This window comes from Doryrhamphus excisus, linkage group LG18 (assembly GCF_037039965.1).
Source record: "Doryrhamphus excisus strain RoL-2023G ecotype Guam linkage group LG18, RoL_Dexc_Guam_v1.1, whole genome shotgun sequence".
In the NCBI taxonomy this organism is placed as follows: domain Eukaryota; kingdom Metazoa; phylum Chordata; class Actinopteri; order Syngnathiformes; family Syngnathidae; genus Doryrhamphus; species Doryrhamphus excisus.
Window position 1 is genome coordinate 17,850,675 of NC_136374.1, and position 15,381 is coordinate 17,866,055.

The 15,381-nt window shown below is 44.0% G+C and overlaps 1 protein-coding gene across 2 annotated transcripts in view; it reads left to right on the forward strand.

Annotated features, from left to right (window-relative positions):
* The window catches only part of plxna1b (plexin A1b), a 153,376-nt gene that overhangs the window by 15,093 nt on the left and 122,902 nt on the right, over positions 1-15,381 (forward strand). For both annotated transcript variants that reach the window (XM_058055833.2, XM_058055834.2), the window contains exon 2: positions 10,490-11,911. In XM_058055833.2, the coding sequence (XP_057911816.2) occupies positions 10,730-11,911 (1,182 nt within the window). In that variant the 5' untranslated portion in view covers positions 10,490-10,729. The remainder of the gene's footprint in view (positions 1-10,489; positions 11,912-15,381) is intronic.

Here is a 15,381-nt window from a genome sequence, read left to right on the forward strand (position 1 = left end):
TTCAGTAGTATGCGGTCACTGAGTTGGGGAAATAGAATGTTCCCTCAGACACACAGAGGTTGATTTGCATTTAAGATGCTAATGTTGGCTTTTGGGTGAACACAAATCTGCTGCTGCTTTGTTTTGTCCCAGTTATTCATTAGGCTTTAATAATTGCTACTTCCACCTCCAACGAACACCGGAAACAAAAATCCTTTCTCCCATTTGAAAGGTCAAAATCATCTTGCGCGATGATACAAATTCATCATTTATGCAAAAATGTCCTTTCTTCTGAACAGTTCAGCTATCCTTGCCTGGTTGCAAAGGATAACGGCTCGGGATGGCGTGTGGTCGTATCTTGTTGGCGGGCAACGCGTAACCTTTTCCCCCTTGAGAAATCACATGAGTTTTAACAACGCAGATCAAACCATGCAAGCCATTCTTGAAAACATCAAGGGAAGGGTCTGGTGACCTGCTGAGGAAAGTGGATTGCTCTGGGGCAATGGAGACCGGCTTAGCGTTCAATCCCATTATCAAACAGTGGCTGTCAAATAATAGGTCGAGGCCCACTTGTAGCAATAGCACTTTTAGTTTGGTCTAATTCCCTCTATGTGATGATTGTTTTCTTGCAAAGTGATTCACTAAAAATGGTCCAAATATTCTTGATTAAAGTTGATGTATATTTCTCTGCTCTGTGGAATATTATCAAATCTGAATTTGATAGGAATATATCTATTTGAGGCTGGCATTGAAATGCCATCCAGTATACAATGAGAATGGAGATGTCCAATATGTGACCAATATGTGTGGTATTGGTAATACATCTACCAGTACATAATGGACAATGGAGAGGACCGTTTCTTTGATGCACAGCAGTAATCAGATGAAACGTTCCTCAGCCAATACCCCTGGAGGAGGTTGCGGAGAGAAGTTTCTCTTTGTTATGAATTCTGTTGTCTGCAAGTAAAACTGCCTGTGTTCAACTCGAGATAGTGGTTAACCAAAAAGCCATAGCTATGTCTGAGACCGTTCATCAAGCTTACTATTATGTCCCACTCCTTTCTCCTCCTCCTCCTCCCCTTGTTTTTGTCTGGAATTCCTCTCACTTACTCTCATCTTGCTCAGCTCCTACCAATCCGTTCTTATCTCTCTTCAACTGTGCTCACATTACTCCTTCCTACATGTCTCCCTCTGTTTTTCTTTCTTATGTGCCCTCCTGCACAATGGTCTCCCACACAAAGCTGGACCCTCTAGGTCCCATTGCTGTGGTGATACTGAGAAGCTTTGTGGAGACAGTTCTTGGGTTCCAACCACTAGATTTTAGACTGTTTACATGTTTTTAGCTTTGTTAACCGTGCTGTTGGTTGCACAAGACAATGATCTGTAATATGACCTCCTAAGCTCGTGTTTGCTGTATGTTTTGTCTTCAGTTAAACCATCCAACCAATCTGCCCTCACCCTGTACGTATGTGACTCACGATGATGATGATGTTACTTGTCTTTCTGGACTGACCAGTAGGTCCGCTCCCTTCCTTTTGGGATCTCCTCCAAGAACAAAAAAGGCTTTTGTTGCTAGCTTTAGCCACTTTGGGCTTTGTCTGGCTTTCTCACTCTGACATGCTCAGTGGGTGGATAGTGACCTAATTTGCTTAATAGGTTTGCCGTTCCAGATGTTGAAATGTTTTTTCTCAGTGTGGAGAATAACAGGGCTAATGACTTCATAAATTTGGGTCCGTGTGCTGCATGGGACTAACAAGATAAAAAGTGTCTGTCATGGACTAATGCTGCAAAAGCACTTGGAGTTGTGTAGCTATGTGACATGCTCCCTGTTTCCCATTTGCTATGGAGGAAAAAGATAAACATGCGCAGAATGTTCCGCTCTTATCACTCTTCATTCCGCCCCGTTCTGCCTGCCTGGCTATCTAAAAGGCTATCGTTGGCGCTTCTCGTTTCTCCTTTGCGTTGATTTGTCATTATTTTTGCCTTTTCAGTTGCATCATTTTCCCGCTTCTGTCTTTGTAGTCTTCTAACGTGGATTCCAGTCGTCTTTCACCACTTCAAAACAAGAGTAAAGGCCGATGCTCAGAGGTGCTAATCCCTTATTAGCAATGCTGCACGAGCATACACATTCCAGTGTTATGCATTGTCTGATGACAACCATCAACATGCTCAAACATGTTTTCATGTGTTCATAGCTATTTGCTATTAAGTGTACATGCAGGAGATTACAGAGACCATTAATATCGCTGTGGCCAGAAATAAATGTTGACATTGCAGAAGCTTGTGCAAATGATGCCACAGTGAATGTGTGGCGGAAAAATGACAGCATCTGCCCTTCTCTTGGCCAGGCCAGCGTATGTGGTGCTTGTAAAGTAAGACAAATACTGCTGCCTTTTTTACCACAGACACCCATCATGCGTACATGAAGTCTGTTGGCCACAGTGGCCATGGCTTAAAATCGGACTTGTGAGCCAACACAATAGGCAAAACGTATGAGCGTCCTTTTGGTTTAACCCAAGGTGTCCAAAGTACGGTCTCGGGGTCATTTCAAATGTTTTTTAAAGTCGTAAAACAAACTTTGGGAAAACTGTGATCAATTTTTGTGCCTCTATTCCGATATTTTGTGTACCAAACCACTAAGCTACCAGAGAGTTTCAAATGAATCGACAAAGCAATTAATGGTGAGCTGCAACCCGGGTCTGAGCTTTGCTGAGGAATGGAAGCCACACCCATATCTGCACCAACCATCGTGTTCCGTGACATGGTCTGAAGACGCAAATTGTTTTACTACCATGTGACAAAGGCCACGCCGCTGTCCTAAATCATTTAGAGCACAATGTAGAGCCATGTGCACGTGGGCAATGATATGATTAGGACTTCGCGAGTACAGATCCGGAACAGTGTAGCCTTTAATAGACATAGATGAATGCTGCCTCAGTCAATAGAGAGACAGTCCAGATGTGGAGTCTGCACTCATGCACTTTTACTTGTAGGCTGGCATTGCAGAGTATTTGTAGAAATAAAGCAAATTAAGGACGCACTTTGTCATTCCATAGGAAATGGGCTGTCACGTGCGATGGTGGCTGGTCCTATTTCCTTCATAAAAACAGACATATCGCTGGTGATTGGTTATCTGAACAATGACTGTGGAGATGTGGACCAGGCATGGACTTAACCCTTCTTTGGAATGTGTAGGTCAAGTATTAATAGCTGGATGCACCATAAAAGGCCTTGAGTTACAACTTCAGTGCAGTGGAGGGCACGTTGACCATGCAACGGCTACTGATGACTTTTGGCTCCAGTCACTCACTGTGGAAGCATTCAGTCTGGGGGGGGGGGGGGGGGGGTGGCTTTTATGACCCCATTAAAATATCAAGACACAAGGATTCCTTTTAATGCCTTTCTCCTTGAAGTAGCCCCCATTTCTTGCCAATGTCGCCCTCGTTGCCAACACTCACATTTGTAAAGAGAGCGTTTGCCATGACGTACGCATTTGCTTTTCTTAAGCGCAGATAATCAGCCTTGCACTGCATTTGTTTTAATCTTATATATACAGTATATATGTATATGTGTGTGTATATATATTTTTTTTGTTTTACTTCAACACCTGTCCAACCAGCTTGGGAAGCTCAGCATTGTGGGAGGTATGAATAGCTGTTGGAAAACTACACGGTTTGTGGTTGACCTTAATTGTAGCTAGAATTCTTGAATGTTGATATAAGTAATCAGCTGGCGTGTAGATGCATGCTGGGAGTTAAACAACTGCTTCCTGCCTTTCACACCACATCAGTGAAATTAACCAACTCATCTAATTCATCTCTTAGAGGTTGCAAAAAAGATTTTTAGCAAGCGAGAACGAAAAGCAATACACTATACACTATACTACACTACAGTACACTACAGTATACTACACACGCAGTCCGGCCTTGACCTACATTTTCCCACCTTCACACACTGACACAGACACACACAGATTGGGGATTTGTCATGGAGAGAAAGACCCAGTCGAGAGATTAAAGCGTAAATCACTAATCTGACGGTGCATTTATGGTTTTGTGTGTCTGCTAAACGTGGGTACGGTTTATGCGGTTGCTGCTATGGTTGTCATACTGTGGAATACACACTGCTGGTGTGCCGTTTCCTTTCTATGTGGCAGAAACCATCTTATGTCTTCACTCTGGTCATGTCTTTCTCTGCAGTACTAACAATACTAAGTACTGGTAGGAGATACAGTACACCGTGATTAAGAAAAAACAGTAATGTTTTGATGGCACATATGAACATAGACTTATGATGACGCTCCAAGTGGTAAAACGGTTACTGGTGTGTACTATTGACCACAGAAAGTGGAGTATGGCTGCAACTAACTAACGATGCTTTTTCGATTAATCGAGTATTTTTCAGCTTTTTCATTGTAGTCAAGATGTAGAATGAAATTACCGAAGCATCTCTGTCAGACAAGATTATGAAACATCATTTGAAAACAGAAGAATGAAAAATGTACACAAAAGAAAAACAATGTCTGCATAGGATGAAAAATGGCCCATTCTCCTTTTGTCTTGCTAAAGTCACAAGTAAATGTGCAAGCAATGGCTGTTTTCGGTTATGTCGACATGAGTCTGCTAATCCGGGAGGGGGGGTGGTGGGGGGGGTCAACTCAAACAGGTTCCACTGTGCACCTAATTCCAAAGGGAAGACACCTGTCACCTGTATTATCTTTCACATCTTGTCATCGACTGTGAATATGTTTTCCTGATGGATTCCACATCAAGGTGTGTCTGCAGCACACTGGCCCTGTATTCCTGGTGGGGGCCCACTTAGGGTCAGCCGTCATATTAAGACATCTTGCAGGAGCCGACATAAAAGTGTTCCGAGTGTTAAACGCGTGTGTAGCTGTCTTTGTCCCACATTTAACATATGCTGGCAGCAGGGCCAATCGGGTGCTGTTCCCTCAGGTACACGTAGAACTGCTAAATGTACATACAACTACACCTTTGTATGTAGTAGGTAGGTTGTCCTGGCATTTCATCCACTTTACCTTTAATAATTGTAAGACTGTGTGCATCTACTGTGCTGTAACAGAAGAATGTGTGCGTTTGTTTATGTGTTGCATAGAATGAGGGCAATAGGAATTTGTGTGATGTAGTGCCCACAGTCTATATATGGTCTTGGGGTGGCAGCTGGCACACACACACACACACACACACACACACACACACACACACACACACACACAAGAAGCAATTGTCCACACACGTATTGCTTTGCTGCTTCAGCTACCGTGCAAGTACATTGTCCGACACTCTCTGCCCTGCTTGTCCCTGTGCATGCTGGGATATGCCCCAAGACTTACCAGAATATGTTTTCCCCAGCCGAGACAGGAAGGAAATGATACATGATACCACAAAATGCAATACTTTTTTTATACCTCCACTGAAGTGTAACTCATGTTGTTGTGTAAATACAATATAATACAGGGGCAGCTGGTTTTGGGTGTGCTCTCTCAAAATGTAGTCATACAATAAACGGGCCATGCAGGACAACAAAAGTCAGAATTATGAAAAATATTCCTCAAAATCAACCAAAAATTCTCAGTTTTTCAGATTAAGAATAATTGTGGCTATTTGTTTACCTGTTTTTTATACTAATTAAAGTGAGCGATGAAGTGAAGCTGACAATTATCCAGTTTCAAAGCTAACATAGAGTTGGGATACCACCTGTTTAAACACCAAGTTAAGTTAAACACCAAAGACACAACTCACCCCTCTATTGTTGCTTTGAAAGTGGTAACATTATTGTTACTCTGGTTAACTTCTTTCCACATGTTTGGCAGTTAGCTACTAAATATATTTGTAATGGTTCTATGATGGTTATGATCTGTGATCATTTATTACGGTTAATTGGTTCCAGAACTAAGCGTGATAAGTGAATTTCCGCAAAGTAGGATTTTCTTATTTGTAAATCAAATATATTTGGAGCATAGAAAATTTGTTGACCACCTTCTGAATATGGTTTTTAACATTAGTACTATTTTGTAGTTGTGACTATTTTTGTTAAGTCATACTGCATATGACTTGTCTTTCAGTATTTTTATTAATAGTCAGCCATAACCAACCACAAAACAGTGACTCATTTTTGAAAAGACGTTCTAGAGTGAGGGACCGATGTGTGAACATGGCAAGAGAGATTGTATTCACCTTTACACTCGTATTGTCCCTTCATAGTAGGTCTAATAACAGCACATGCAACCAGTTTAACATGATGCTCGTGTGTGTTGCTTTAAATGTGTTCCGGTGTTAGGGGAGCGGAGTTGGGGGTGCACAGGAAGTGTCAGGGTTTCAGAGTTGAGTTTTGGCTTGGTGTGGGCCGGTGTTGTGAGATAATAGGGTTGGGTTAGGGTTAGCGACAATTAAAGCCTGTGGTTTCAGCGACCAATTCTGGTGTTTGTGTGTCTCATTGAATATTACAGTGACAGAACTGACACATAGTGACCAGTGTAGAATACTACGTCTTTGAACGCATCTTCTGATGAGGAGGTGCAATACATGTATTATTATTATGTTATTGTAATTATTATTCCTACACATGATGTTTGGATCATGATGGAAAAACTTGCTTGCACAATGACAGATGGGCTTGAACCTTTTTTTTGGTGCCATTCCAGTGATCCTTTGCAATTATGTTGACATTCCCTGATAATCCCATTCTGCCAGAGTAATGGCTTTGTCACAGTTTTAGGTAGTATTATTTTATTGCGTGCAAACTGTTGCAGCTCCCCGGCCTTCACCTCGCCCTCGTGCCTCCTAATAGGACATCTGTTAAAATGCTCCAAACCTGGCACATTTTTTAATGTCCATTGCCCAACAACTTGTGTTGGTTTTTTTTTATTTAAAAAAAGAATATTTTTTATGATTTGTTTGTTTGGGGATTACAATCTCGCAGTCATCCACCCATCATTGTCTTGGGGGAGGGTAATCCATTCTTTCCATATGCACATAGTGGATGTGAGATTAGGCAGACCCTGGGAGAGGATTACGGCCCCAGGACTTGGCTCCCCTACTATCTCACCTCCTCTCCAACCACGCGACCCCCAACTCGCATCACCTCCGCCCCCACTTACCGCCTGCTTGTCTTGCTGCTGCTCATTCCCTTACTCGTCCCCCTCTTCTCCCGCGGGGAAATCTCCAGTCTCTGGAGGGTTTTGGTTGCTAAGTGAAGAGGTGGAGAGCAGATTAAAATAGGGAAGTGTATCGTGTTTGTGTGCTGATTCATATGTGCATTTCATATGCACATAATCATGAATCCTATCTGTGCAACACACATGCACAGAGGCAACGCTGTGAGGGTGTGTGTGGGTTGGAGTGTGTCCAGTGTGTCTTTTTTAAGTCATATTATATGAAGTCGCCTCTTCAGTTATGCTATGCTAGGAATACATCATTGATTTCTGAATGCGACTGTGTGCATGTTTACAATTTCTATTTTTCTCAGCATTTTTACCAACACTATGCAGAGGTGCACAGTCTAAAATTCTCCTTTATAAACTTCCATCTATCCATTTTCCATGCCGCTTATCCTCACCATGCTGGAGCCTATCCCAGCTGTCTTCGGGCGAAAGGCTGGACTGGCTTTACAACCTTCATTAATTCAATTTTAAAATAGTAAAACTAAAATAACACAACAATTAGTCCAACATCCATCGCCGCAGGATACTACTACTGCTAGTTTAGCGGCCAAGTCCGTGTACTCTCTTGGCCCCTGTACAGTATTTCCCCCGCCTGTGACACTTGCTGTTCTCCTCCAGTAGATGTGATCCACATGCTGTGATGCAGTGCAGAGGCCAGATCATTTGTCTGAGCGCTGCTCCACATCCTTCCTCATCATCATCTCTCCAGCGCACCCTTCTCCTCCTCTTTTCCCCCTTCTAGCTGTGAGTGCTGTAATTGATATGCCACTGGCAATAAATCAGCGCCGCACGAGGGTGAGCAGCGACCATTATCTGAGTGGACAGGTCTGAGGAAACGTGAGAGAGAACGATGACCCCCGCTTAACTCAACAAGAGGCACCGGTGCCTCCATCAGTTGACCTGAAACACCCCCGCCCCCCCCCAGCCCCTCGCGGGATTTTCACTACCGTCAAACCAAACAAAATTATTTCGGGTCAAGGCAATGACCCTTCCAAGCTTTTCTCTGGTTTTTCCTCACCTCGCCTTCCATCCCTCATCGCTATTCCCAGACCATGGTTACATCCAGGGATGCATCCTGATATCAAATCCAATCAACCTGACCTCTTACTGCTCGCTCGCTCTATTGCTTTTCCCTGACGTGATAACATCCAGTGTCTCTGACGTGGCGGCTGCGCCCTCCCAACGCCAAAGATGCCTTGAGATGATTGACATGTTGTTCCCTTGATGGTGCCAGATGTGGCTGGCAGCCTGTCCTTGTGTCCTTGTGTCCTTACCTTTGTTTCACTTGAAATAAAGTGAGGATTGAAAGTGGAAGTGAAGGAAATGGGATAAAATAAGATAAAAAGTGACAGAAGCGAGTGAGGGAGTCAAGAGGCCGTACAGTACCTTGGCAGGTCCGGTACCTCTGGCTTTTAGCTTCAACTCTTCTAAAGATGCTGGTGTGATATGAGATGTGAGCAGTTGGCTGCTGTGTTAAACAACAAGCAAATGAAGATCCCCGGATGCCATTCACGATCACGTGCATGGTCACCTAAGGCATGTAAATATTATAGTTGATAAAGCTTTTAAAAAGCAGTGTATTTATATAAAAACGTGCCAATGCTGCAACGTTTGCAAAAAGTACCAAAACCACAATGAATCATTGCATTACCACTGTTGAACATTCCTGTGGCATATATACAGAAATATATACTGAATATATACTGAAATTTCATTGTCATTGTAGGCGAGGCATACAAGGAAATTACTGCAGTAGCGCTGTTTGAAAATTGAAGTAAAAGTCAAATAAAAATATACGCAAATCCTTTAAATCACAAGTAAACGTGTCAATCGATAACTATTTATAATTGATGCGAGTCAGCCAGTCCCTGGAGTTTCGAGTTCTACTGTATAAATTGCCTGGAAATATATCTGTACATCAGATCAAATTTGGTAGCGACAGGAAAGGTGTAGTAAGATTTGGGCCATAAAAACTTGATTGAAACGAGTGAGTTTTTTTGTTCCACTCAACATCCGTCTTCCCCAGCCTTCCATTTGTGGAAATTGGATGACACTTTCTCTCCCTGAACTTGGCCAACTTTGTCTCAGCTGAGCGATGGTTTGCTATTCCATGAACAAGGCCAATATTTCTCTCCCTTGCTCGCTTTCGCTCGCTCTTCTCTGCACATTGCTTGCAGGGAATGCTGGATAAAATGATGTGTAAGCCACTGAATCTTAGAGGGACATTTACTGTTTAGAGACTTAGTTTGTTAAACTTGATTTGATGCCCCCCCGCCTCCGGTGACAGCCTTGGAGAGCCCATCTGTCCCTCAGCCATTCATTTTCTCGCCCGCTTATGCTGTTGTGGGTCACCAAAGAGGCTTGGGGTACCTCTTTCCGTGCGTGTCCAATCCCTGAGTCACTAACAGTCCAGCCGCGATAAGAAATTCAGATTTGAAAACACACATTCATCCTCCTGAGCTTAACTGACAGCGCTGACCTTCCTTTTCAGCGCTTGATTGATAGATGGTTAGCCTTGCCCCCGACTGTCCCGGCAGACTTTGGTCAGGAGGCGGACACCGGGACTCCATTTGATTACCCCCCGTGTCACAGCTTTCCCCTTCACTGTCATCTTCCACTCCCGGTGTCTGTAATGTTTCTCATCTTTTCCGATTTGGTGCGGTCATAAAACACGGAGCAGACACTTTGATGGTCAAGGTGAAATTGAAGCATGGCTTTCCTGGGACTGGAGGCTTCGCTTTAGCATAAGCAGTATTTACAGACCAGGTTCTTGATTGGTCTGTCATGAAAAGCATCAGCATGGTTTGGTAAATATTTTTGAAAAACCGAGATAGCTGCAAAATGTGAAGTATTGAGATCAGTGAGATTAACTATCAATCATAATTACACTGTGAGGTACTGGGTTTTGTGTTGACCCCCATTCAAACCGACCAAACGTAGCTATGACGACTTTCCAATGTGGCAACGGCCACCGGAACGTCCTCACACATTTGCGTCTTCTAAAGCCACCATGATTGAAGTTATAAAATATTACTGAGTTTAATGTTGTGTCCATTACTCATTCCAGCGAGTCTTATATTATGTATACAGAGCCTTTAATAATTGGCTCTTGCCTCCCCTGCTATCTTTCTCATAATTAAATGCCAACACACATTTGCCTCCTAGACTTGATTTGATATCATTAATTCATCACAGTGGCAAATGTCAGCTTTTCCTGCCTAATTTTGTCTGTTTAATTTGTGAGCCTTTAAGGTCCTTTGTTGCCTGATGCATAATCAATAGGAAATGGAACTCGGACACTAACCGTGGCTTTCTCTGTCTTTCTAGGGCTCCCGCAACATTGCTCCCTGGATGAAGTTCCTCACGATGGTGTGCAACGCTGTGACCAGGACAGTGGATCAGTAGTGTTCCCTTCTTCACCCCCCCCTCGCTCCTTGTCCTCCTTGCATTGTTTCTCCACAGTAGAGCACAAAAGACTCAAAAGCCCGATTTGGATCTCTTACCAGAGCTTGCACACTTCCTCTTTTCCTCCCCCTCCCCCTAGCCTTTGCACGGGACAGCCCAAAGATGTTCCGCCAGGCTCGATCAACAGTTGACCCTGTTCTGGGGAACTTGTTTCTAATGTTCGGGCTTCTGCTTATGGTGACCTCATCTGTCTGTGGAGGCCAGCCGCCCACTTTCAAGCGGTTCACACCCGCAGAGTGGGGGCTAACACATTTGGCCATTCACAACAAAACCGGGGAAGTCTATGTCGGAGCCGTCAACTGGATTTTCAAACTGTCTAGCAACCTAACTAAACTGCGCAGTCACATGACCGGACCGGTTGTGGACAACGAAAAGTGTTACCCTCCACCCAGCGTCCAGTCGTGCCCCCATGATCTGGCCCAGACACCCAATGTGAACAAGCTTTTACTGATCGACTATGCCCAGAATCGCCTCATTGCGTGTGGTAGCACTTCGCAGGGCATCTGTCAATTTCTCCGTCTGGACGACCTCTTCAAGCTGGGTGAGCCTCACCATCGCAAGGAGCACTACCTGTCCAGTGTGGCCGAGTCGGGGACCATGTCAGGAGTCATCATAAGTTCCCCTCACAGTCCCACAAGCAAGTTGTTCATCGGAACGCCGATTGACGGCAAGTCAGAGTACTTCCCGACCCTGTCCAGCCGAAAGTTGATGGAGAATGAAGAAAATGCCGACATGTTCAGCTTTGTCTATCAAGACGAGTTTGTCTCCTCTCAACTTAAGATTCCATCGGATACGTTGTCCAAGTTCCCGGCCTTCGATATTTACTACGTTTACAGCTTCAGCAGCGAACAGTTTGTCTATTATCTTACGATGCAGCTCGATACTCAGCTCACGTCTCCTGATGCCAGCGGAGAGCAGTTCTTCACCTCCAAAATCGTACGCCTCTGCGTAGATGACCCGAAATTTTACTCCTACGTGGAGTTCCCGATTGGCTGCACTAAAGATGGTGTCGAGTACCGCCTGGTTCAGGATGCCTACTTGGCCCGGCCCGGCCGCGACTTGGCCAGATCTCTGGGGATCTCCGAGAACGAAGACATCCTTTTCACAGTTTTCTCGCAGGGTCAGAAGAACCGTGCCAAACCGCCCAAAGAGTCGGCGTTGTGCTTATTCACCCTGAGACGGATCAAGGAGAAAATCAAAGAGAGGATTCAGTCCTGTTACAAGGGAGATGGGAAGCTCTCCTTACCGTGGCTTCTCAACAAGGAACTGGCCTGCATCAACTCTGTAAGTCACAAACTCGACCTGCTCGCTAAACATGTCAGGCACGCTTGACTGCTAGAATTCCATAAGTGTTGGACATTTGATTGGCAAAGCATTGTGGGAACACTTAATGAGATACTGAGATGTTACACTGCACACACATCAGCAGTGCACATTACATTTCTGTGAAAATGATCCGGTGTCAATACTGATGCATTGAATATGACTCGACTTCCCTCAGCTGTCGTCACGTTGTCCTTATTTATCCTTATTTAGACCGCAAACGCAGCCAAGCAGTGCAGTCCATTTTGCTTTAGCTACTGCAAAGATGCAACGAATTAACCCAAACGTCCGAATTCTCAACAAGTGATTATTGTTTATTCTAATTATGCCCATCCCAAGTAAAGCTACATATATTTAGTACTTGTACGCTCTCACACTCCTCAAGATGCAGCTGCTTCAATCCTCTCATGTCTTTGTTCCATCCACCTTTTAATTCAGCAGCCATTGTGCCTTTTTCTTTGAAAAAAAACCCTTTCAGTGCATGTTAATGAAAATACCTCTTAAAAGCTTTTTTGTGCAAATTCAGCTATTACGTATTTTATACTAGTGTATTCAACATGCGCTATGCAGTGTAAAGGAGGGCTGTGCTCTGTAGTAATCCTTGTCTTTATGAGCGTTCATTTGCCCGAGTGCCCAGGTGTGTTTTTGTGGTGGTGTAAGTGATGTGAAGGACCTCGCCAAGGCCTTTTTCACCCCCCCTTTGCTCCCTCTTCTTGGGCACTCTCTGTAAATGTAGTATCTTTCCACTCCAGCGGTTAGCTCATTCTTTTTTTGTGGATTTTGGTATGGCCTGTCACACAGACAATAGCTCCGATTCACAAAACAGGATCTCATTTATTTCATTTCCACCTTTGTACTCGTGCAAAAGAAACTCCGTGTACACTGTATAGGAAGCCACTTAAATGTGCCGCATTCAGTCGTTTAATTTGGTGTTTCCATTTAACGCAGCTGATCAGGTCCCAACGTTGCTCTGGGCTAACAGACACCAAGACAAACACACAAATAAAAATAATGAATGAAACACAAATAAATGAAAGTATCTGGACCGTGTTAACAGGGTGGTAGGTGCTTTTGAGGGGCCCCGCCCCCTAATATAATGCTAGGAGAAACATCGAGGTCCTGCCCCGAGTGCATCCAATGAAATTCCTCCATAAAAACCGTAGCGCTGTGCTGAAGGCCTGCCCGTTGTGTTCCATGAGGCTGATAGTCGTAGCTTTTATTCATGTGTCCAGAGTTTCGCAGCAAATGAATTTACTTACAGAAGAGATTTGTCCACCCTCTTGTCCGCGCTTAAGCTAACTATTATCTGTATTAATCTACCTAATCTTCTTTCATCAAGGTATTTCACATGTACGCTAGCATGAACTGCTTTATTCTGGCCCCATCATATGCTTCCCACTCTGCCACTCAGACGTGTTACCATGGTTACCTGCTCAGGTCTATGTTCACGCATGACCGTCATAAGTCCGATATACTCCCCAAGAATGAACGCTCCATACGAGCTGTCAGCAATCATGATGTAATAGCGGTCCAGCCGAGGTGATGACTGACCTCAGTGACAGCAGCGAGGCCTGGGGGGGGGCAGCTTCAGGTTAATGATGTCAGCTAGATTGCCTCCAAGCGCTGACCTCATGTCAGCCGCACATCACTGACCATAACCGCAGTCGCTGAACGGCAAATCTGGCCAACCGGGAAGGACTTTCCCATCCCGACTCCTGCAGGAGATCTGGATGTCAACTCTTAAGCTAGTGGCGTCTCATTCCCCGAACCCACAACTTCAAATATGCCGCAAAGTCCAAAAGCGCCGTTTGGCTGAGCGGTGTGGGAAAGCTGTTTAGCTCGACCCTGCGTTACAGCGGTCTGCAGAGCTGTTAGTCGCACGGCCATGATCAATGACCCTCAAGCTCCGCCAGGCCTGGTGTGGACTTCCTATTTGTGCTGCATCATATCTTTTTATTTAGCTCTGGGGATCATTAGGGTGATATGTTCATGGAGTTTATTAGAGTGGATCTTTTCTTTTAATGGAAATGTTTGACCCAGTCATCAACTGACATCTTTGGTTTTATCAGAAACATCTTGGAGTCATACGCACACACACACACACACACACACACCACCTTAGTACTACCTGGTTATATTTGTCTATGTATCGTTGTGTGCTGGTGTCCCAGAGCTTTATTAGCGAACCCCTGACCTTCTCCTGGGTTTCAAAGTGGATCAATACAAACCATTTCTACAGAGGCGGAGCACGTGAGAACAAGAGTGTTACAAAGTTAGTGTGGGATTGGACTTGGAAGTGGATGCAAAAAAAAGATGAGAGAAAAAGAAAACAGAACAGTTGTTGACTGAACAAGAAGCAAACCTGTGGGTTGTAAATGAGAACGAGGTGCAAGACGTGGGTGTCCATAGAGGCAGAGAGCATTGTGTCGTCGCTGAGAAGATTGAGAATCACACGGGAGAGAAAAGACAAGATAGTCGAGTGCAGACCCGGGTGAAAGACGCCACTTGGGTTGGCAATGCTACCGCCTTAAACTATCCCAATGATTGCAAGGGTTTCAAGCGAGAAGGTTTCTGCACTTTCTAGTGATATGTAGTGATATGTAGTGATATGTAGTGATATGTAGTGATATGTAGTGATATGTAGTGATATGTAGTGATATGTAGTGATATGTAGTGATATGTAGTGATATGTAGTGATATGTAGTGATATGTAGTGATATGTAGTGATATGTAGTGATACGCCATGACTGTAATTAGAGGATGACGTCAAGGAAGCCAGCTTTCGACTACTAAGGGCTGCAGAACAGTCATCATTTATTGGACATGTGGATGTTTTTTCATGTTTTGCCATGTTTGTTGCGTTTTTGCTGTCGCTGAGGTTGTTGGGAAGTAAAATTAGGGAGGTTCATTGTTGATATTGAGAATCTAAAATTTTTTATTCATGTACATACTTGGGTTTCCTTTTCAGTAAGAATCTGTAAAACTCCATTCCATTTTTTGAGATGGTCCGTCCTAAAATGTTTGCATTACGCCATTGACTGCGGTGTATATTTCATCCCTGATTAATGAGGTTTCTATGACCTACAACTACGTTTCAAACGTCAGCTCAATGCAGCTGTTGGTCTGGTAGATGGATGATGGAGTGATGGTCACTGTCACAAGTTCATAGATCAATCAGTCATTGGAAGAAGGCCCTTATTTCACATGTTCATTTCTGGACGCTGCGAGCCAGCTGTTGGGTGGCGGTGTCAAAGGTGAAATCAATTCAAATAATCACTTGACTAACTGCGGCGCCTTTTCTTTTTTTGGAAGGAAGGATGTGTGTGTCACGCTTTCTCTCTCTGTGTTGGGTATTGATTAAGGACAACATTACCAGCATCATTCAGTATAACATTCTAGTTGTTAAATATGATTCTTTCTGTTTTTGGTCT